The sequence below is a fragment of the Bombus huntii genome, chromosome 3 (assembly GCF_024542735.1).
Source record: "Bombus huntii isolate Logan2020A chromosome 3, iyBomHunt1.1, whole genome shotgun sequence".
NCBI lineage: Eukaryota > Metazoa > Arthropoda > Insecta > Hymenoptera > Apidae > Bombus > Bombus huntii.
The window spans coordinates 2,938,868-2,961,119 of NC_066240.1; the positions used below are offsets into that span (position 1 = coordinate 2,938,868).

General features: G+C 36.9%; 4 protein-coding genes across 10 annotated transcripts; 3 read left to right on the forward strand and 1 right to left on the reverse strand.

Annotated features, from left to right (window-relative positions):
• The first annotated feature begins 278 nt into the window (after window positions 1-278).
• LOC126864328 (uncharacterized) lies at window positions 279-12,589 on the forward strand. 2 transcript variants are annotated; one of them, XM_050615608.1, is made up of 3 exons: window positions 279-855; window positions 11,836-12,015; window positions 12,136-12,589. In XM_050615608.1, the coding sequence occupies exons 1-3, from the start codon at window positions 712-714 to the stop codon at window positions 12,220-12,222; spliced, it is 411 nt and encodes a 136-aa protein (XP_050471565.1). In that variant the 5' UTR covers window positions 279-711; the 3' UTR covers window positions 12,223-12,589. The 2 variants fall into 2 exon arrangements, with proteins under 2 accessions (XP_050471565.1, XP_050471566.1); XM_050615609.1 differs by having other exon boundaries at window positions 283-855; window positions 11,836-12,009.
• A 158-nt stretch (window positions 12,590-12,747) lies between these two features.
• On the reverse strand, window positions 12,748-15,142 carry LOC126864285 (tRNA (uracil-5-)-methyltransferase homolog A). Of its 3 annotated transcripts, none has more exons than XM_050615509.1 (8): window positions 14,849-15,142; window positions 14,505-14,663; window positions 14,251-14,446; window positions 14,044-14,171; window positions 13,727-13,977; window positions 13,419-13,611; window positions 13,159-13,351; window positions 12,748-13,086 (listed from the first exon to the last, which is right to left on the reverse strand). In XM_050615509.1, exons 1-8 carry the CDS (start codon window positions 15,140-15,142, stop codon window positions 12,830-12,832), a joined length of 1,671 nt encoding a protein of 556 aa, XP_050471466.1. In that variant the 3' UTR covers window positions 12,748-12,829. The 3 variants fall into 3 exon arrangements, with proteins under 3 accessions (XP_050471466.1, XP_050471465.1, XP_050471467.1); XM_050615508.1 differs by having other exon boundaries at window positions 13,419-13,653; XM_050615510.1 differs by having other exon boundaries at window positions 13,419-13,653; window positions 14,866-15,026.
• On the forward strand, window positions 14,976-17,978 carry LOC126864286 (uncharacterized protein F21D5.5). Of its 4 annotated transcripts, none has more exons than XM_050615512.1 (9): window positions 14,976-15,122; window positions 15,583-15,724; window positions 15,814-16,322; window positions 16,379-16,624; window positions 16,696-16,764; window positions 16,833-17,102; window positions 17,178-17,459; window positions 17,530-17,591; window positions 17,648-17,978. In XM_050615512.1, exons 2-9 carry the CDS (start codon window positions 15,583-15,585, stop codon window positions 17,769-17,771), a joined length of 1,704 nt encoding a protein of 567 aa, XP_050471469.1. In that variant the 5' UTR covers window positions 14,976-15,122; the 3' UTR covers window positions 17,772-17,978. The 4 variants fall into 4 exon arrangements, with proteins under 4 accessions (XP_050471469.1, XP_050471470.1, XP_050471468.1 ...); XM_050615513.1 differs by lacking the exon at window positions 14,976-15,122 and adding an exon at window positions 15,143-15,284; XM_050615511.1 differs by lacking the exon at window positions 14,976-15,122 and adding an exon at window positions 15,240-15,376.
• Window positions 17,979-18,136: 158 nt separating this feature from the next.
• Window positions 18,137-22,136, forward strand: LOC126864274 (probable RNA-binding protein 19). Its single transcript, XM_050615455.1, has 15 exons — window positions 18,137-18,301; window positions 18,413-18,617; window positions 18,701-18,882; window positions 18,968-19,210; window positions 19,288-19,558; window positions 19,645-19,851; window positions 19,917-20,111; window positions 20,188-20,453; window positions 20,526-20,661; window positions 20,731-21,068; window positions 21,127-21,329; window positions 21,411-21,527; window positions 21,590-21,695; window positions 21,772-21,895; window positions 21,954-22,136. Exons 1-15 carry the CDS (start codon window positions 18,266-18,268, stop codon window positions 22,025-22,027), a joined length of 2,703 nt encoding a protein of 900 aa, XP_050471412.1. The 5' UTR covers window positions 18,137-18,265; the 3' UTR covers window positions 22,028-22,136.
• The last annotated feature ends 116 nt before the right edge of the window (window positions 22,137-22,252 follow it).

Sequence of the window (22,252 nt, forward strand, 5' to 3'; positions counted from 1 at the left end):
GATCGAGAGAGGGTTGGGGCGACATATTTATCACGACAAGTGCCGCAGTACCAAGGCTCGCTAAACCAGATACATCTGTCGGCGTGAATTTACTAATGTTGCGCCGATCCGCTGGAAGGCGATCATTTTCGATGTTTTTCCGACATTCGCGCTCGCAAGATCGAATCTCGTGCGGGAGAAAATGTGCGTCAGAATGGCAGGATAACGCGCGCGGTTTCCCGAATTGGACGGACATTTCCAGCGCCTGCGTAACATCGAGCACGCGTACGAAGTATATAGGAGAGCGGTTGCCGCTCGAGGCGTCACATTGCGTCCTCGAGTACATCCTTCGTCTTTCTGCAATAAACCACGTACAGGACATCGTCGATAACCATCGTTTGGTATCCTTTGCCGGTTCAGAAATTCGAGGTGTCGCACGCTGCTTCTCAACTTGCAAACGAATCGAGTCGGGAAGCCGCCGCGCTCGTCCTTCTTCTTGGCTCGAAACGTTAAGATAAATAGATAAGGCTGATTAAAGAAGAGTTTCGAATCACCGTAATTCCGATCGCATCTCGGTCAAGATCTGGAGTGAGATCGTTCCATCGCGGGAAAGCTTCCTTCGATCCAAACAAAGAAACGATCGATTCGCAAAAGGTGTACTCACGGATGCTGTAGTTTTTCTCGAGAACCGCGAGATCATTCGGCAAACGAAGAAGCAAAATACAAATTTAAATGGGCAACGGAGTGATTCCATTGATGTTAGTGGCGATGGTGCCCATAATCGGTGGTACTATCGGCCAGCGTGCTCTCAGCAAGAGGAACGCGCCAACGAATCTCGATTATCCCGACTATTCGACCAAGTACGACGAGTATCCGGTGAGTAACTCGAAACATTCACGAAGCTTGTTTGCTTGTTCCTTTATTGCGTCATAGTTCATCGTAACGAAAAGCACTACGTGGCTACGTGAACTCGTAGATTGACCGATGGTCACGTCAAAAGAAAGGTAAAGTTACATCGAAATGGGAGTGGACGTACAAGATCGTAGTCGAAGGGACAGTCGGACGACTTTTCTGAATATTTTAGCCACGAGTATCGTCCTGTCTAGATCGCTCGTGGATTCCTACGTCGTTTTAATTCGCATAAGATGTAGTGGCGTAGCTTTGCAGACGATGTTCGATGCGACGATCGAATTCTATAACCATTCCGGTCTTTGTCCCGTTCGATTGGAGCGAATTTTACCGGCAACATCTCGGCTACCGCAAATTAGAGAAATTTGTTTGCGGCGGTCGTAAATTTTCATTCTCTTCCAGTCGATTTCGCAAGGGAAGTAAACGGAGGGCGATTTTAAATCACAATCAACAAGTAGAGTCGCATGCTCTTCCGCTAGATTCTCCCTTCTCCCTGTCTCTGTTTATCTTTGTTTTTGCGTTTTACGAATTTTCATTTTACCGTAAGCGTCTTCGAGAAAGCTATAACGTGATTGTCTTCGAAGAACATCGATTCATCGTGTTTCCTAGAAAATCGCATTTAGCTGAAAATGTCTGGAGAAAGAGTGAAACTTCGACAACAAACGTAAAACTTGCTGGTATATCGTTCGATTTGTTTCGTAACACTGTTTCGAAAAACGAAATAGCTTGGAAAAGTTCGTGATCGGAAATACAAAGAATAGATCGTCGAGAAGGAAGATCGATATGGTCGCCTTTGCTTTCGATTCCAAACGAAAAGTATATAGGTTCCATCTAGTAAGTATGTAGTAGTGCGATAGAGTATCCAATTCTTTGTCGTTCGCTTCCCACAATTTTCATCTCTCCTGACATCCGCCTGAAATTTCATTCTTCTCGAATTCCTTTATTACTTGGTAGATTCATTTTCGCAGCTTTCTTTGTTTTGCGGTAAACGAGGGTTTTGCGTAAGCTGAGAATATTACTGTCGCCGGTGTCGAGCGTTTTCTCATTTTTGTTTGTTCCGTGGCGCTGAACGCGGAAGCTCGTTGTCGTTGAATCAATTCAATGATATTCTTTTCACTTTTCACCGACCAATCGTACACGTCTTTCAAACGTACTAGCGTACCTTTTACTGATATTCATCGGCCAAGTCAATGCATTTCAAACTTTCGCGTCGAATAAAGCGCAACAGTTGAAGATTCTTCGAATTAATCTTAAATCTACGTCAACGTCGATGCGACGATGTTTTTATCGATTTACACGCGGAACAATAAAACAGGAGAGTTTCGAACGTACGACGCACCGTGCAGTCCTCTTTGATTAGTACGTTCGAGCGTCGTTTGCCGAAAATCTCTAACCGCTACGTTTAACCAACCTAAAAATTTACCTTCGAATACGATTTTTCTCTTTTCAAAAAAAAAAAAAAAAAAACATCGCGAAAGGACAACAGTAGAAACCATCGACATTTTTAAAGTTAACAAAGTACGAATAGCATAGTTCGTACGAAGAACAACTCGGTTCCGTCTCAAAAGTTGATAAACTTCAAATTACGTTTAATTAAACGTTTAATGGATACAATACACGAATTTGAGGATCTTCCGACGCGATCGATCGATTTCAAGTTAGACAATTTGTCGATGAAGCGGTTTTTAAATTACGCTCGCAGTTCCACAAGTTTCAAGCACGTAACGTGCTTCTTGTTTTCGACGTTACATCGCCTTTCGAAAAAATATTTGCACTCTGCGTGTACTAAAACGGTCGACAGGTATTATAGAATTGTATTTTGCTGTTAATTCAATTTCAACCAAAATGTGCTATGGACCCTTATTCAAAGTTTCCATACAATTACCGATGAAATTAAAACGAAATGGAAGCGACGCGACGTCGGGTCGCGCGGAATTCAATTACAATACTTACTATTAATCGGTCGGATTTTCTACCGATTAATTAATCGTTCGATTAATCCCTCTCGCGTAGCAATTTTCGTTCTGCTATTCTTGCAAATTGTTCTCGTTCTTCGAATCGTCGTCAATTAATAATCCTCCGCTAGACAGCTCGTTCGAGTAAAATCGAAACTGTCTCCCGATTCAATTCGAAATGAACAACTTCGACTTGTCGTTCGCTCGTTTAGTCGCAATCCATGCACATTAATTCAGACGTCTGCCTCGAAGCTGAACCACTTAATTAATGAATTATTTCCAACTGCATTAATCATATTTACGTTCCACCGACGAAATAAGGCAACGCTAGCCTGCCCCGTTGACTTTACGCTAATTAGTCACCCTATACGTACGCTGCTTTCTATTAATTATTGGTTAATCCCGCAAACGATCAGCTTTTCGACCCGAGGTAGACACATTTTTCACGACGTACGATAATTACCTTGTACGACTTTTTTGCCCAATTATATATACATATATTAGACAGGGTGGTTGGTAACTGGTGGTACAAGCGGAAAGGGGGGTGATTCTACGCGAAAAAAGAAGTCGAAAATATAGAATAAAAATTTTTCGTTTGAGGCTTTGAATTTTCTCGTTATAACGGATCTCACTGTAGATCGCTGTCTCGATGGAAAAATGAAAAAAAAAAAATTTTTTATTCTATATTTTCGACTTCTTTTTTCGCGTAGAATCACCCCCTTTCCACTTGTACCACCAGCTACCAACCACACTGTATATAACACAGAATGTGCTGTCTGTAATGACAATGACGAGTTGGCTGTCCCTTCCATCTTTCGTTTCGCTCGATATTTACTATTTACTCGAACTCGTCTCCATGTCATTAATGTTATTCGTCTACGCTGTACGACACAATTAAATCCGTATGCTTGCACGTCCGATTGAAACCTACGGTTCAGATATCTGCTGGTATTGTTGAGGAATGACGTCAGAGGAATTATTGTAATTTATATTATATTTGTATACATCGAGTCGTATCAATGTCTTTTTGCAACATTTTATTCGCCCAACGTTGTAGAGATTGTCACCGTTTGTCTCCTTTCCTATCTCTTCCAACAAAGGTCACCCACCTATTTTTCTTCGTTAAGGAGTTAACAAGATTACGACCCAATGATATATGATGCAGGCCAAAATTCACACTGTTTCGTTCAGATGAAATCAATACTTAGAAGCAACTGAACGCCAGGACAAATTTTCCTCGGATCGGTCGATTAAATTTCTTAAATGTCGATCGAGGAAACATAGGTTTGCCTTTTGATACGAATCCTATTGCTCTCGCCAGATGTACCGCGAGAGAAAGAAATTTCGGATTTCGCTCTAATCTTTCATATAGAGTATCAAGGGGCGAGTTAAGACACTGGTTGATATTTCCAGCATTAAAGTCTCTGAAAGGATGTCGCATTGAGTTGTGTCATCCGAATAAGTTTCAATCGGCAACTTCGACACGTTTCAACTCCGGCGTTTCAATTGCTTCGATCCTTCTACGAGACTATTCGTCTTCGATCTGCCGGAATGTTTCTATCTTGATGTGGAGGATACGTCTTGAACGTTATTACTGTCGTTTGTCGATAAAATACGAGAAAATCATGAGACAAAGTACAAAGCAGAGGAGAAAAGTTTCGCGGTCAATCAATTCGTTTGGATTACGTGATGCCCAAAGAAGCGAGTCTCGTTGTTGTGCTGGGAGCTCATCTTTCCACCATCGGCAACTTCGCGGCAATAACTTTTATGTGCCGGCTAATAAAAACGTGTCATCAACGTGACTTTAATCATCGTTAAATCGATTCAACGCCGCGTCGTCGAATTATTTGCGGCAGGAGACGATCGTTCTCTCACTGTCAAGATTAGACGAAGCTTTCTATCTTTCGATGCGTTTCTCGACTGTCAGCCGTCGCTCTAGTAACTTAATGTCTTAAGATGTTCTTTTTCTCAAACGGTTACAGGAAGACAGATTTTTGCAGAACATGATACATACTATAGGGAACATTTTGAGGTCTCGTTAACGCTGTAACGAAACACGGCTATCGCGATATTGATCAAATTTGTGGCGAATCTGAAAATGTATATAAACGTCACAAGATATTTATTGGAAGGAACGCAATATATTCATAAACCACGATATTTAGTCGGACCATCTTCCATACTAATTGTACGTTTAATATCACTGTTCATACTGTAGATGTCTTAATTTTAGGTGTACTTTTTTTTATTAATTCGTTACAGTGCTAACGAAATTTCAATATCGTTTAAATTTTCTGCGTCAAGTGTTCGAATATTTTTGTAAGCTACCGTATCTGTTACTTTACACCTGGATTCCAATTTTGTCGATTCGATTTTGGTTTTTGTCGCAACGTCGTCCTTCGACAAGACAACGTCGATGAGCGTAAAAACAGTAGAACACCGAGGATAAGATGCATTTTATTAAAAGCGTACTATTGGGTTGACAACTAAGTGATTGCGGATTTTGTCATTAGGTGGTATTGACAAAATCCGCAATCGCCTAGTTGTCAACCCGATACTTTTGTTTGCTTCGTTAGCCCAAATTTCGAAACGCAGAAACGTTCCTTCGGTGTATAGCGAGCGCACTTCGCGTGTACCTTCGCGAACGATGCGCTTCGATTCCACGCAACGGTGCAAATATCTCGAACCATAAATTTTCCCCGACATACGCCCACGCATTCTTTCTTCTTCGTTTTCAGCATCTCGCGGCTGCTTTTTAACGCGTATTTATGCGGCGAAGCATCTGCTTGGGCGGTCGCGATCTCCTTAAGCGCTCGCAAAACAACGATTTACAGCGATTGCTTGTTCCGGCGTAAGAAAAACGTTGAAACTTTCTTCGAAACCGCGCACGTTAACGCGAATGAAATTGCACTCGGCGCAAGTTTCGAGCAACGTGATGCGTCGTACAGGTGCATACGTATAGCGTGCCGTGGCGTGCGTCGGTCGATGCTAAAATTTCAAATAGACTGAGTTATCACACGAGTATGACGTGACGATATTGAAAGCAACACATGGTCCGATTCGCGCGAAGGTTATGTCGGAAGAGATCGACAGGCTTTTCGAATTTGTCGACGAATGAATTCTCTTTGGTTGCAAGTGTTGCATCGATATCGGTAAAAGCATCGACGTTAATCCATTATACGATGCGTTTTTTGAAAGGAAAGTAGCAGCGTGTGTAAAATTCAAAATAATTCAACGTTTCGAGAGTTAGGCTGATCGTAAATCGCTCAGTGGTCATTGTTGCTCGTCACACTCGTCGCAGCGGCGTTTTCAACGAGACGAGTCAACTTTTAAAACGAAAGTGGATTCGACGTTGCTTTTACGAAGGCTTTAAGAAAGCTATTTCGATCGAGTGCACGTGTAATGTAACTACGCTTTCGTTTTCTAAGAGTATAGTCGAGCGAAGTAACAGACTCAGCAATGATCGTCAAATGGCCGTTTCTTCTTCTTCTCAAGGAAACTCTCTAGCAACGTTTGGAAAATTTCGAAGAAAGAAAATACAGCCAAAGATAAACGCGTGGGCTGTGCATCATTAAAACTTCATTGCCGCGGTTATTTTTTCCTAGGACGATAACTGAAACTATTTTTCCAGTTCCTTGACCCATTCAATTTCCCTTACCGTGAAAATTCCCCTCGATTTTCCGGCAATCTAGCGACCCAACATGTAATCAACTAGTTTATCGCGATACTTACGATTAGGCGTCGCTCGGTTTCGTCTGCCGAACAAGAAAAAATAAACTTGAATGATATGCTTAATTAAACGAAGATACGTCGCCCACGTTATTTCTAGATATACCGTCGACTGTTGCACGCACAAAAATATACGAAACTCTGTACGTACAAGATTTTTCGTAAGGAAGAATTATTCTGATATATATAAAAACGCTCTTTTTTTTTCTCCGTTCGTTTCTTCTTTTTTCTTTCTCCGTTTGTTTCTTCTTTTTTCTTTTTCCTGCAGTGGCCGCCAACGCATCGCAATCGAACGACTACGTGTTCCATTAGCCATTTCCATATCTATTTAAAACAAACAACAAATTCATTTGGATCGCACGTACGTACGTGTATGCACGCATTTACGCAGAACAGCGCCAACTCTCTCCAACTCGAAATAAATCGATTAATTTGTCCGTCTTTGTCCGCGCGACGACCATCCGGCTGTGTTGCCCTCCGTGCAATGTTCGTCGGTTACTAAAATTAGCGATAAAGAAATTGGCTGGAAATAGTGTTTAACACGCGAATATTGTTCGACGATACGCGAGTCGGTAAAACGATTACGATACTTGGCCTGTCGGCATTGAAACAACTAAATAGATGACTTTGGCGGCCGCTATGCCGTCAACAATTATGCTCATTTTGGCGTGACGAATGCCCACGTAATGATAGCTTGCGTTTTGCAATTGCCTCGGTGACTACGATTTGCACCCGTAGGTAGACGAGCTTTATCGCACGAAAATAGTTCTTTTGTCCGACGAAAGTAAAAAGAAAAAGAAACGGAACTACGATCCGCCGGAAGAGTATTAACCTTGGAGGTCTTAAACGTCGTAAAAAATTGGTCACTGAAAGTCAATAGGTGAAAGAAACACGACGAATCGAATCTCTAACGATCGATGTTCGGCGCAGAATAAAACTAGAAAATTTTCGGTAAACGTTAGAACGTTGGAACATCCGGTTCCCGTTGGCTCTGTTCGGTGTGTTTGTCGATGGTATCGCATCGCATCGGCGCCCATTCGGAATTTAATTATCGATAAGGGACAAAGCTTCGATGTCCACGCATTTGTGATTAAATTAGCGATAAGGGCCGACAATGATACAATAATCGGACGACGCGTTATCGCGCTTGATCGCGCTAAGAACAAAGCTCACGATATTTGATAGATGGAACTTTCGAGTCACGTTAGGAGCATCGATTTTAATTAAAATTTTCAGCGACGATCGAGCGATCGCGCGAGTAACAAGCAGCTCTCTACCGTATCCTAAAAACGCATCAAGGATCAGCTCAGCCTTTTGTAGTCAATGGTTATTAACTATCCTCTTTGTTGTCCAACTCGTAATCCTAACACGCGTGTCATTTTCCCACAGATTCTACAAAGTGTCCTTTCCTTCGATCGCTATAAAAAACAGATCCAACTCTATCGGTTTTTTGTGCCGTTTTACGAAGATGTTCCTTACATAATCCTGAAGATAGAATCCACTTTGCTCTTTGTATCGTGACTAAGCTCTTTTCTCTTGGCACGTGACACAGTTCGCTCGTCATGTTAAAATAAAAAAGACCGGACAAGATGGATAAAATGTTGCTCGTTTATCTGTTTTTCAAAGATGCGATATGCTCGTGAGCCACATGTTACGATACATTACACGCGCGCGAGAGAACATTTGTCTTCGCGTTAACGCGTACTTCTCGAAATTCTCGACTAACCGTGGCAATTGTAATTTCGACGTTTCGTGCCATTCGAAAGTGGATCCACGAATGGATGACGCGTGCATGACACGTCACTAAGTACGATAAGTTATACATAATATATTACACAATCTGATCAAAGAACGAGTGATAGAACGCATACTAGTAAATGAATTCATTGGCGTGTATTCGAGATAAAGTAACTCGTTATTTTGACAATTTATTCCTTCCTTGATCTATTGTAGAAAGAGAGAGATATTTTTCAAATAATGAAGTTCAAAGAATTTCAATATATTTACTAAGAGAGACTCGAATGAAATGTAATCGATTCGCTTCCACCTTGCACAATGAAATTTCTGTTACGGCTGGGACATCGATGCGTTCCAATTAAAAGGAATTATTTAAGAGACGAGAAAATTTCAGCGGTTTCGGCATCGACGAGAGAGGTTTAATTTTGTCCAAGTTCCATCGGGATCATCTTTCATTACTCGATAAATCAAAGTTCGATAAATTTATTTCAAGTAAATTCCTCCAAATTCGATAGACATTTACCAATAAAATGACACCGCCGCTCAACGACGTATTGCCTCCGAGGACATTCGAAGGTTATTGAAAATCGTTTACAGAATCGAAAGTTGCGCGATTGAAGTCGTTCGATATCTTTCTACACTCTGCGCTACAGACTCAATTTCTCCAGTAAATACGTATCTGTTAACGTTTTCTTTTCCAGACTTTGTAAACCTTCATCGCCGCTCAAAAATAGATGGATAATTGTTGTTTTTAATACAACGTACTTTAGCTGGAAAAACACAGACTCAGGGCAATTTTATACTTCAATAGACATGACACGTAGGATAACAAAATTTACCTTCAAAAGTTAATACGCAATGAAAGAATCGTTAGATCGCGTATTTATCTAAATATAAATATGTTTTTTAAGAGATGCCCAGTTCTTCACACATACCTGTGCAAAATCAATTATATTTCCAATAGTTGCGTTAATCGCGTTTGCAAACGTGGTAATTTTCTTGGCCATCGATTAGACATTTTTCGCGAATCGCTTCCTGCATTTAAGAAAAGTGTTAAAAGTACTAGAAATGCTGGAAGATGTTAAAACGTTACGTTAAATCACTGATATTACTTTCATACCATTTATTACTTTATTTATTTATTTATTATTTATCGTATTTCCTTATTGTATCGAAGGATGCCAGCGGTTCGTAATTAAATAAATAAATAATAATAATAAGAATTAAAATAGATAATTAATATTTTATATCTGAGCATTAATTTGCCATTAATTCATGCGTGTATTCGCGTATAGTTTATATAAAACGTTCACTCGCGTACTTGTACGCGACAGTACGTTGAACAAAGCAGCGCTTGCTTGAGAGTAAATCTACGAAAAGGTTCCGAGTAAGCCCATCAATAAGTTCTTATCGGATTTGCTAATGTCAGCGTATTCGAAAGAAGGAAGAGATATTTGCTTCGTGTATTTCTTCTTCGATTGTTTCTAATACAAGCGGGACGACCGTAGGATAAAGACGCCTTTGCTCGATGCTTCTTTTTCAATTACGTGCAAGTTTCTGTACGCTGTTGTCGATTGGTGACAGAGAATTTTAATTACTTTTGACTTTCTTCCAGCTGTTCGCGTGTTACTGTCATCGGCGACATTTTCGTTCTTCGCTTTTGCCCTGCGTCGCTTCGAGCTAACCATCTGCGAACGAAACTTGAACCGACCTTTTCTTATTCAGTTCATTCCCGAATACCACTTTCTTTCTATTTAGCAAGAGCACAATAAAACATTGCTAGTAAATTGTTTTCTTTTCAACGAATGACGGAGGGAAAATCAGCCGGCATAGTTGACAGTTCGTTTGCAGGGAATCAAAAGAGAAATAGGTAAGAGAGCTTTCTTGAGACGAGTAGAAAGGAAGAATTCGCAGGAAGAAAAATCGCTTGACATATCTGCAAACCAGTGGCTTTTATGTTTCCGCAAATGTTACAGATCAGTCATCCGTTTGTACGACTATTTGTCGAATTCCAGTTGTCACGATTTTTATGATACGTCACGAGTAAATAAAAGCCGATTGAGAATCCTGTGGGAAATCGCTCGGGTCGTATAACAACAAGAAAGAACCGCGTTTATTTACCTCGGTGTGTGTACGTTACATGCACGTCGGCTTACTTTTCCGTGGGAAATCAAAATTTTGCTGGTCACCGGTTTCCAACGTCACAGGAAATTGAACATATTCTGACCCAGCTAGTTCCGTTATCTTTCATTTTATTTTATATTATTGTGAATTAAATCCATTAGATCCGTTTAATCGCATCACGGCCAATTTTATCTCTATATTATGGATATACGATTACTTTACGATACAACCGATGTGAACGTTCGTTGCTCCCTCCGATACGCTTCGGTAAGATGCGACTTGCCTTGGTCGAAGAGGAACCCAAATGATATAATAGTGGAGCAAATTGGCTAACTAATTTGAAACGTGTAATGAAGGCGATAATTAGATCCGCATCGAGTTGCCAACTTTCGGAAAGCTTCGAGCAACGACGAGATAATCGAGTGGAATCCTTTGGCTCGTTAAATCCTTCAAATACGTATATTCCGTGTCCTCGACATCTTATTTTCGATTAATTTTCTCGAAATGAAACAATTATTGCTAGCAAACTGTAAAATATATTGTATAATCTCGCGATCGTCTTAAGATTTATATTTTACGTCTTAGAAACATCGATTTCTGCCAATTGTCGAGTTAAAGAAAGATTAATCTCTAACAAAACTGCATGCAACGTGTTATAAATCCGCCTTTCTTATTGTTAGTTCGTCAAAGTAATCGAGAAGTTGACAATCTTACGGATTACAAATGGAAAATACAAAGAGATGGGCTATCGATACTGTTCGTTTCCGTTGGAGAAGATAATTTGTCGCGAAGAAACAGATATTCATGAACTGATGTCGCAAGAAAGTTGTTCGAACGAAAACTACGTGGGTTTTCCTCCGTTTATTTAAAGTAAATTCCTGCCTTTCTGCTATTTCTCGGAAACTTTACGATTGATAAAAATACCAACAAATCGAATTCGTGCGAAACGGAATTATTAATATGGTAGAATAGGGATCGGCGACGGTTAAAATTAGCGGAAGATGGAAGAGAATTTCCTAGATCCTATTTTCATCCTGGTTGGGCTTTATCCCAGAAACGTGAAGCGAGAAATGTGAAAGAAAATCAGCAGGAGATTCACGTCAGGTGGCGTGATTCAGCGTTAAAACTCCACGGCAATTATCCTCCGGTCTAATTAATTTTAATTGGCGTAAACATTAAATATCAGGAGTAAGGGACGCGAAAGATCGATGAAAACGAGCAGGATAACAACAGAACCACCTTGTGTCCGTGTATTACAGTCCACGCCGCTTGATACCATTCAATTAATTATCGCGTAAATCCTACGCACGTGTAATTACCATACTAGTGAATACCGCAAGTCGTGGTAAGCGTTATTATCACACCGATCCTTCCCTTGATCGAATCAAACTTTCTTTTCCAGGTGGTAGTGCCAAAGAGGGCGGCTCTTTTGTTCGATCAATTGATGGTCGCGTTGCAAAAAGTGGTGGACAACCAGAACAGAGGAGAATTCGGAGGCAGAACGTTGCCGAGGTCATCGGGGCCTCACTTGCCGGTGGGAAATTCGCAAAACATTCCTGCAACGGACGAGCAAACGGTGAAGGTCGCATTACAACTTGTCTTACATACTTCTTTGCGTGTACTCTCTAACAAATTCGTTCGGAAAGCTACGCCCTTTATGCAAAAGTGAATTTTTCGAAATCAATTTTCATTTGTTATACAGATGGACCTTCAACGGCGCGGACAGGCAAAAGGACGGGTTTACTGGCGTTGTTACTTCAACGCTGTAACATGCTTCAAGAGAAAGTGATAATGAACCAACGTAACCAGTCTACACCGCGACTTCGAAACCCGATTCGACCACGAGATTCCTCGCATGCTTTTCCCGATCAAAAGAGAAACAAATAAAATACAAACTCAGGTCAAACTATACCCTAAGGCCAAAAATGATTCTGTCTTTTCTTATGAATCGGACTTACCACTTGTCAGCCTGCGAATTATCGAATCTATTTGTCTACCTCTTCGATGCTGTTCCTTTCTCGTATCCGTTATTAATCACAGTGAAAGCAACAGTTGTATTAAACAGTGTGTCAGCTTATATATATCATTCTGGTTTATAAAGCGTTCGACATACAAGTATCGATTAAACGTATCTACTTAAAGTGCATCAAACTGGATGAACCGTATTCACTCGATTGCTTCAAAATTTAAGCAATTCCTTATTCATGCATGACATATGCCCTAACATTACCCATCGTATCCTGATTCCCTGAATAATTCGCCTAGAAGGTAAGTCTATTTCAATAGGAGGAATAATTAATCAGATTACAAGCCGTACACGCGAAAGGCGATACTTTTATTCGTATCATTTATTAAAAAAGAAACGTTACAAGAACAAAATATGCAAGTATCGTAAATTATCGCTCCGTACAATCACGTGCTTTCATGGCTGTGGATAATCTTTCCAAACATAGAACTAATTCACAGTGTTTGGTATATGGAAACATATCTACAGCAACGGCTTTTATCGGCACCATAGGTTCACCGGTGTATTGCTTTGAGACGGGTCTAGCTAGATCCACTAAATTTTTTGCAGCTGCTCGAGGATCACAAGATATATATATTAGTCTCGATAATTTTTTCGCCTTGCGCATAGTCAATAACGCTCTTTGATCTGGAATAAACATGTTTATACTTATACATATTTTCGTCAAAGTTAACAAAAATTACGTTAACGATGTCTTACGAAGTCCGGCTCGCGGTGGGTCCACGACAGCGATAATATCGGCCTTAGTGGTTCTCCGAATTACAGGGGACAAAACATCTTCGGCTTTACCAACAAAAAATTCGCAGTTTGATACTTCGTTCGCGACAACGTTTTCCTTCGCGTCTTTGATAGCATCCTCTATCATTTCTATTCCAAACACCTCGCCACAATACTAAAATCGTTTGTATCTATTTCTTGTCCATATGATGTTTTATTTAATTATTGATTATTTTTGATACCTTTGAAAATGCAAGGCCTATCGTTCCGGTACCACAACAGATATCCAGAAGCGCAGTATCCACGGTCGGTTTTGCCAAATCAATCGCTGCTTTGTACAATACTTCAGCGCCTAACGTGTTCACTTGAAAGAACGCTTGGGGAGATATTCGAAATTTCATTCCCAACAACATTTCCTCTATGTATTTCGTTCCGCTAATGTGATAAAAATTGTTTTCACTTTTTTCGTCGACGCTTCTAATTAGAAATAAAAAGCAACTTAATTGGGCGAATGGAACTTAGCTATTGAACACTCTGCCAATTATCATACTTTAGTTTCATTATTTGAAGATATAACGATGTTACTCGTGCTTGTACGCCATTTCCGGTTTCAAAGAAAGTTTTGAGTTGCAATTGTAATTCCTCTAATTTTTCTGAGCTTAAATCTTGTGGATGCATTCCCACTATTACCATCACATCGTTGCAAAGAGTGCTTCTAACAGTAACTTGTCTCCAATACCCACTATGATCAACTGGATCGAAAGGCTTTAATTCAGTATTTTTCATGAACTCTTCAAGCACCTAAAATACTCGCAATACAAAAAACAAATCTTAGAACTCAAATTGGAAGAAACCTAAGCGACTTACCTTAACTACAACTTTCATTGTGTTAGGAATGTGACAAAGATTATCAATAGGTCCCACTGCCGTGGAACCAGCTGCATAACTAGATAATCTGAATCCTATTACAACTTCATTTTCTTTTTCGCTTTTACCTGAATTAAATTGATATTATACATGATATATTTATCACAATCTATCAGAAAGATAAATAAATTTCATATATGGAATTACCAACTGTAAATTCACATTTATTCCTATACTCTGTGATTGTATCTGTACTCAAAATGGGAAGCAATTCACAAGGCAATCCATGATATTTAGTTTTTTGGTGATTTAACCAGTCTAAAAGATCACCCTTACTTTCTTTCAACATTTGTTTACAAATAGTTGATAGAATCAAACTCATTTCTTTTTGTTTCAGTTCCAACTAAAAGCACATTATTCTCAAGTTTCTATTATATACACTTTATTTCGTATTGTCTTACTTGACTTGGATAAGGCATTTCCCAAAGGGGAATCGTAGTTAATTTAACTTTATCTTCTATGGATATATTTTGATCATCTTTATCTAATTTTAAACGCTTCTTTGTAGTTTCTTCTTCTAGTCTCCTTTTTACAAATGGATCTGGTGCAGGTTTTGCAATCTATTTTTAATAGATAAAAATACTTTATGCATATATGCATATAATGATACTAAGTATCAAGATTCGATAAAATCTTCATGATACAATTTACATTCAATTTAATAAGAACTACGATATGTAAGAAATGTTTTGCATATCGATTAAGAGGAAAATATGTAAAATAATATAACACCAAATTAAAATACCTGAGCACTAAGCTTACAATTTTTCCATAAAATCCCATTTAATATTTCTATAGCTTTCCGACGATTCTCCTCGTTTCTAAAAGATACATAAAGCCATCCACTGCTCCGTTTTGGTGGCTTTATTTTACATGACTGCAACTCCAGCTTCTCATTTAAAAGCTTTTTAAATTCACCAATTCCATAATATTTTGGTAACCCGTGTACCTCAATTTTATACTTTTCAGACGTAAAATCAGCTCTTTCGAGGTATGCATAAGGATTCTTTTCTACTTCGGTAGGTTCGTTTGAAGTCATATTTTTTAAAACTTTTGTTCAATTGTATTTTACGTAATTGATACAGTGAACATATCAATTTTTACTAATAAATGTAAACATTTAATCTAGCCACTTATTTTCTTCTAGCCTTGATACTCGTGTACTCCATCTGTTATATCAGGTTATGTTCGCACTTAATCTGAGATCAGTATAAATTACTATGTCCATTGGCTTTGATTTGGATAAGAAAACATTCTATAATAGATAGATATTGTAAAAGAATAAATGAATGAATATAAAACATTTATATTACTTTATTTCAGCTATTTATATCTATAAAGATATTCTTAATAGACCTATTATCAGTTAAAAGGTATTAGATACTAAAAAATCGAATATCAGATTTTTATTGAATGTTTATTTTGCTTATCAATCATTTTCATGCCGCTACCTTAATTGTATTATTTCTTTGTGTCTAGATGAATCAGCAAGCTCAAAGTTGTTATCTGAAAAGCAATGATAAAACACTAAAGACAGTATATTTACCACATAAAAAGTCAATTATATTGGGTCGTTCTGAAGAGACAAATATTACTGATACGCAATGCTCTAGACAACAAGGTTATAATTTTACACTTTGCTCTATGCAATTATCAATTATTTTGATTCGTACTTTATCTATAATGTGCATTGTGTATTATTTTTTGTAGTACAACTATATGCAGACTATGAGGAGCACAAAGTCTTTATCCAACAAATTGGACTTAGGCCCTGTGGTTTTAATGGCTTTAAAACACGTAAAGACGTTAAATTTATAGGCGATCATGATGATAATTTAGAAATCTTATATGGAAAGCATATTTATCAAATTGAATTTAATCCTCCACCTCTTAAAACTATTTTACCAAAGAAAAGAAATAGGGGCACAGAGATATGTAATGAAAATGAAGAAAATTCTCATAAAATAGTTAAAATTGAGGATGATAATATTCAAAATGAAGACCACAAAACTCAGGAAAAAGAAGCACGAACAGAAAAGAAGCATATAAAAAATACTCATGATATTTTGAAATTTATAAACAGAAATAAAATAATTTCTGATAAACTTGAAGATACAGATAATATGATAGATCTAGATACTGCTCAGGATACATGGGAAAGTAAGGAAAGTGGAGCATTATTAATATATACAACACAGGGTGTGGAAAGTCGTTCAAAGGTAAATTAAAGGAATATTGACATTTTTAAGAATGGACTAAATCTTCTTATTTTTAGATAGCAGCATATGATATGGATGGAACCTTAATAAAAACAAAATCTGGTTTAGTATTTCCAAAGGATTATGATGATTGGCAACTTATATATCCTGATGTGCCAAAAAAATTACACAAACTTCATAATGATGGCTATAAAATAGTAATTTTCACTAATCAAGGATCTATTGGATCTGGAAGGATAAATCCAAAATTTTTCAAGAATAAACTTAAAAATATAATACAAAAAATTAGGGTTCCGATACAGGTATACTTCTTTTTCTATATATTTACAATAAGTAAAATGATCTTATATGTGATTTAAAAATTCATTTGCAGATATTTATAGCTACTGGAAGTAACATCTATAGAAAACCAGCAATTGGAATGTGGCAAAAACTGGAGGAGGTAATGGTTATTTTATAAAATGGTTATTCTTACCATGGAAATTTTGATTTTAAATAATTTCTTTACAGAAGAATGATTCTATATCAATTGATAAAGATAATTCCTTTTACGTTGGAGATGCAGCCGGACGCCCAAAAAATTGGGCTCCTGGAAAAAAGAAAGATCATTCGTCAGCTGACCGATTGCTAGCACTTAATTTGGGTTTAAAATTTTACACACCAGAGGAACATTTTCTCGGTCATAAACAGGCCCATTTTGAATTGCCTACATTTAATCCAAAAAATTTACCAGATGGAGAGATATGCTCGGGAAGCAATATAACTTCAAGCAGTCAAGAAGTAATAATTTTTACTAAACATTGTTTGAAAGTAATCCTTAAACATGTAATTCTTATATACAATTTATATGTTTAGATTATTCTAATGGTTGGTTGTCCTGGTTCTGGGAAATCACATTTTGTAAGAAATTATTTAAAACATTATGGATATGTTAATAGAGATACTCTGGGAAGTTGGCAGAAATGTATTACTATAATGGAAAAACACATAAACGAAAAAGATAGCGTAGTTATAGATAATACTAATCCTGATTGTGTGTCAAGGCAGAGATATATCGAAGTAGCGAAAAAATATAACATACCCGTAAGATGCTTCGTTATGTTAACAAGTATTGACCATGCGAAACATAACAATAAGGTAATAGTCTAATTTGGAGTGATATAACGAAATTTACAATATAGATGCTATACTAAATATTTTATTTCAGTTTCGGGAATTAACCGATCCTAGTCACGTTAAAGTTAACGACCTGGTTATTAATTCTTATGTGTAAGTAAAATCGAAACTAAATTTATACAAAGCTTATTATATTGGAATATTTTTAGGAAATCTTATCAGCAACCAAGTTTAGAGGAAGGCTTTACAGAAATTGTTCATGTAAACTTCGTTCCAAAATTTCGAAAAGAAGAAGATCGTCAGTTTTATGAAATGTATTTGCTTGAAAGATAAATGGAATTTTGTTTACAAAGTACAAATTAATTTAAGCAATAAACGTGTTGTAATTATTAGTCTCTAGTAAAAGAGAATAAGGTATTGTATTATTATTTTATAAATAGACATATCGAATTTATTTGTATAACTTGATGTCAAAAATTTTAAATTATTAGCTGTATTTGCTCATAATTTTTAATAAAACAGCTTCTTCTTTTATATTTATCCACTTGTATATTATTTTACTATTATCGTACATTTCCTTTACAAAAGTAATGCCACAAAATCTATCGGTATGACCGATAGATTGTATATCAATACATATATCAATATATGAATACGTATCATGTATGTATGTATATTCCATGGACAGAAATATGCACATGGTATAACCTAACCTTTTTGGTACTCACCTTCTTGATATCCTAGAAACATAACCTCTATGAAACATAAATGTGCAATTTATGTAAACATTTAATGTTCAGTAATAATTATAAATACATACATACAAAATGTCGCGATTAATAGTAAAAAATTTACCAAAAAATGTAAGTGACAATGTCTCACGACATTATATTAAATTATCATAACATTAAAATAAAGAAAAGATTATAAATAAGAGATAAGTAAGAAAGCTAATTTGCGATGACGATTTATAGATTACAGATACAAAATTAAAGGAACTTTTCAGTGAAAAAGGTTTAATAACAGACGTACAATTAAAATATACGAAGGATGGCAAATTTAGACGATTTGCTTTTGTTGGATTTAAGACAGAAGAGCAAGCTACAGCTGTCAAAGAATATTTTGATCAAACATGTATTGACACCTGCAAAATATCCATTGAACAGTGTGCAAGTTTAGGTATTTGTGAATTATTAATATATAATTATATTAAAAACAGTGATGTGTATTTAATATTTACTCATAAATATTGAGTCCTATAGGAGATTCTTCTAAACCCAGAGCATGGAGTAAATACGCGCCTGATAGTTCAAAGGGTAAGATTAATAATACAGACTCTACTGAGATAACAGAAAACACAGCCCTGAACAAACGAACAGTAGACAAAAAGAAAGGTAAAAAAGAAGAAGGCATTAAAAAGGAAATCAGAGAGGCATTGGAAAAGGTAAATATATAACTATAGCTTATTTTGCTGCTATATTTTTTAAATTTGGAAACTTAATTATCACATTACTCATTTATATATATAGCACAAAGATGATCCTTTATTTATGGAATTTCTTGAAAGTCATACAACAGATAAGGCTATATGGAAGAATGATACAATATTGGCAGCTATTCAAACTAAAGAACATAGTGATAATGAAATCGATGATAGTAAATCTAGTGATCAGAATAATGATAAAGAATACAGTAAGGAAGAAGAGGATGAGGAAGAAGAGGGAAAAGAGAAGGAGCAAAAGATTGCAAACAAAGTTGTATCTGATTTAGAGGTAATTCTGAATGCTCATACTTTTCTTCTACTTATGAGTTTTTCTGCGTGTATTTATGTTTGTTCTGTCTTAAACAGTACATGGAATCCTTGAAAGGAAAAGAAAAGAATATAGAAAACAGGATTTCGAATGATAAGAGTAAATCTAAACATGGTTCTATAAAATTGTTTACTGTGAAACTTCGAGGATTAGCATATAATCACAAGAAAAAAAATATCAAACAATTTTTTCATCCACTGAAAGCAAAATCAATACGAATATCACCAAAAATTAAGGGTATTGCTTATGTTGGTTTCAAAACTGAACAGCACTTGAGGAAAGCATTGCTGAAAAACAAAAGTTTTTTAGGTATAAACGATGTAGTTAACTGCAATTGGGAGCTTTTTTATTTTCCATCTTTCTTTTGCTTATATCTATTCTATTGGCCTTTTTAGATGGGAGACAAATATTTGTAATGCAATATGAAACAAAAGAATATAATTCTGATGAAGCAGGAAACAAAGACGATAACGTTAGGTGGAAGAAACAATTAGAAGCATTAAAAAGTGAAGATAGCATCGCGGAATCTGGAAGAATGTTTATCCGAAATCTGTCATATACAATAACCGAAGATAATATTCGACAGTTATTTGAAAAATATGGTAGATGGCCGATTTTTATGCATAATACGATATTTACAATACTAATATCACGATCTTTTATATAGGTCCTATAAGTGAAGTTAACTTACCTATCGATCGCACAACCAGAAAACCAAAAGGTTTTGGTACAATAACATTTTTAATGGCCGAGCACGCGGTTAAAGCATACAGTGAGTTAGACGGTTCGATTTTAGACGGAAGAATGTTACATGTTCTTCCAGCTAAAGCGAAATCCGACCCTATGGAAGAACTTGACGAAAGTGAGAATAAATCGTATATAATTCTATCGTCCAGTTTGTTCGAATAATTGCAGTGCGTATAACTTTTATGTTACAGGAGGATTAACTTACAAGCAGAAGAAAGAATTGAAAGCTAAAATAGCTGCGGGATCATCACACAATTGGAATACTCTTTTCCTTGGTCAAAATGCTGTAGCAGACACTATAGCTGCTACTTATAATACGACGAAGGAAAAGGTGCTTGAAGATGGATCAAAGGGTTTAAGTGCCGCTGTTAAGTTGGCATTGGGAGAAACACAATTAGTTCAGGATTCCAGGAAATTTTTGGAGGAAAACGGAGTTTGTTTAGATGCATTCAATCAAGTAAGTATTATTTAGGATATAACCGAGAATAAAAAATGACAATCAAATAATTTGATCGATACATTTTCTCAGCCACCGAATAAACGGTCGAAAACTGTGATACTGGTAAAAAATTTACCTGCTGCATCGCCGGCACAGGAAATTCGACAATTATTTGCACGACATGGTGAATTGGGGAGATTTGTAATGCCACCCTCAGGAATTACTGGTATGGTTTTTATTAATATCATTATGTGTATCATTACCAACGACGAGTTATCGTGTAATGTTTGTTTAGCTTTGGTGGAATTCTTGGAACCTTCTGAGGCACGAAAAGCATTTACACAATTGGCATATACTAAATATAAACATTTACCACTTTATCTTGAATGGGCTCCTGACAATAGTTTTACTACCCCTCCTCCTATGGGAAAAAACAAAGCCACAGAAGTTGGGGCAAACGAGAAAAAGAACAGTAAAGAAGTTGACAAACAGGCAGAGGAATTTTCAGAAAGTATAAACGATACAAATAATGCTAATAAAGAAGAAAGCGAAGATGAGGATGAACCTGAACAAGAAACAACTCTTTTCGTAAAGAATATTAATTTCACAACTACAGAAGAGCAGCTAAAAACGGTAAATAATTTAATATTGCATTTTTCTATTATTCGATGGATAATATGTTGTTTTGTAGTATTTTGGCAAATGCGGTGCTCTTCATTATGTCTCGATAGCAACAAAGAAGGATCCAAAAAATCCTGGCGCTAAACTGTCGATGGGTTATGGATTCGTTAGATATAAAAGGAAAGTAGACGCGGATCGAGCATTAAAAGTCTTACAAATGACAGTGCTAGAGGGAAAGACTTTAGAACTCAAACGTTCTGAACGAACACTAATGTATGTCTATAAATTTCCTACGAGTCCTGTTACAACATTTTCAACTCTAATAAACATTTTCTTTTATTGAAATATTTGCAGAACTGATTTAAAGAGTGTAAAGAAGACATCGACAGTAACGGCTCAAACAGGCACGAAAATTTTAATAAGAAACGTACCATTCCAGGCGACGGTTGAGGAAGTAACTGAACTATTCAAGTACGTACTTTATTTATTCTAACTTAGGCACGATTTTTATGTCTTCTTTATTAAAATGTTAGAGCGTTCGGAGAGTTGAAAGCGGTGCGACTGCCAAAAAAATTGGTTGGTGTTGAAAAGCACAGAGGATTCGCCTTCGTAGAGTATTATACAAAAAGCGAGGCCAAGGTATTCAAAAAAATTAATACAATCTTTTATCATTAAATTAACGATCGGTATTTCATGCCTTTTATTTCGTTCATAGAAAGCGTTTAAGGCGTTGTGTCAAAGTACTCACTTGTACGGTCGAAGACTGGTCTTGGAATGGGCTCAAACCGAAGAAGGCGTGGAAGAAGTTAGGAAGCGAACCGCTAAACACTTTTATCAAGGTAAGTACGTTATGATTCGTTTTTACAGTGCGCGTGCCAATAAATTATTCTTTAACAGATCAACCGGTTCAGAAGAGCAAAAAGGCGATGCTAAATCCAGAAGACGTCGGTTTGGGAGATGCCTCATTATGAGTTACTTATAATACATAAAGATAATTCGTTATGAGTTAAATTGTTTATCAGATTTTGTACATAGCATTGACCGAGGAAACAAAGAAATAAATTCACGAAGTACACGTGACTCGCAGAGTGTATTTTCTTTCAATAGCTGGCAGTGATTCAAATCGATCGAGAGTTAAAAAATTCTCTTCGACTCGTAAAAGCGTGCACATTATTAACCTTCGCGTCACGTTGGAA

Coding starts and splice junctions, on each gene's coding strand:
- LOC126864328 (XM_050615608.1), top strand. CDS start 712: ATGGGCAACGGAGTGATTCCATTGATGTTAGTGGCGATGGTGCCCATA. Junction 856..11,835: donor CCAAGTACGACGAGTATCCG/GTGAGTAACTCG, acceptor TTTCTTTTCCAG/GTGGTAGTGCCAAAGAGGGC. Junction 12,016..12,135: donor CGGACGAGCAAACGGTGAAG/GTCGCATTACAA, acceptor TTTGTTATACAG/ATGGACCTTCAACGGCGCGG.
- LOC126864285 (XM_050615508.1), bottom strand. CDS start 15,142: ATGACTTCAAACGAACCTACCGAAGTAGAAAAGAATCCTTATGCATAC. Junction 14,172..14,250: donor TAAATGTGAATTTACAGTTG/GTAATTCCATAT, acceptor AATTTAATTCAG/GTAAAAGCGAAAAAGAAAAT. Junction 13,654..13,726: donor CTTCAAATAATGAAACTAAA/GTATGATAATTG, acceptor ATTTCTAATTAG/AAGCGTCGACGAAAAAAGTG.
- LOC126864286 (XM_050615512.1), top strand. CDS start 15,583: ATGAATCAGCAAGCTCAAAGTTGTTATCTGAAAAGCAATGATAAAACA. Junction 16,765..16,832: donor TGTGGCAAAAACTGGAGGAG/GTAATGGTTATT, acceptor ATTTCTTTACAG/AAGAATGATTCTATATCAAT. Junction 17,592..17,647: donor CTGGTTATTAATTCTTATGT/GTAAGTAAAATC, acceptor GAATATTTTTAG/GAAATCTTATCAGCAACCAA.
- LOC126864274 (XM_050615455.1), top strand. CDS start 18,266: ATGTCGCGATTAATAGTAAAAAATTTACCAAAAAAT. Junction 18,883..18,967: donor TCAGAGAGGCATTGGAAAAG/GTAAATATATAA, acceptor TTATATATATAG/CACAAAGATGATCCTTTATT. Junction 21,528..21,589: donor GAAGTAACTGAACTATTCAA/GTACGTACTTTA, acceptor TTAAAATGTTAG/AGCGTTCGGAGAGTTGAAAG.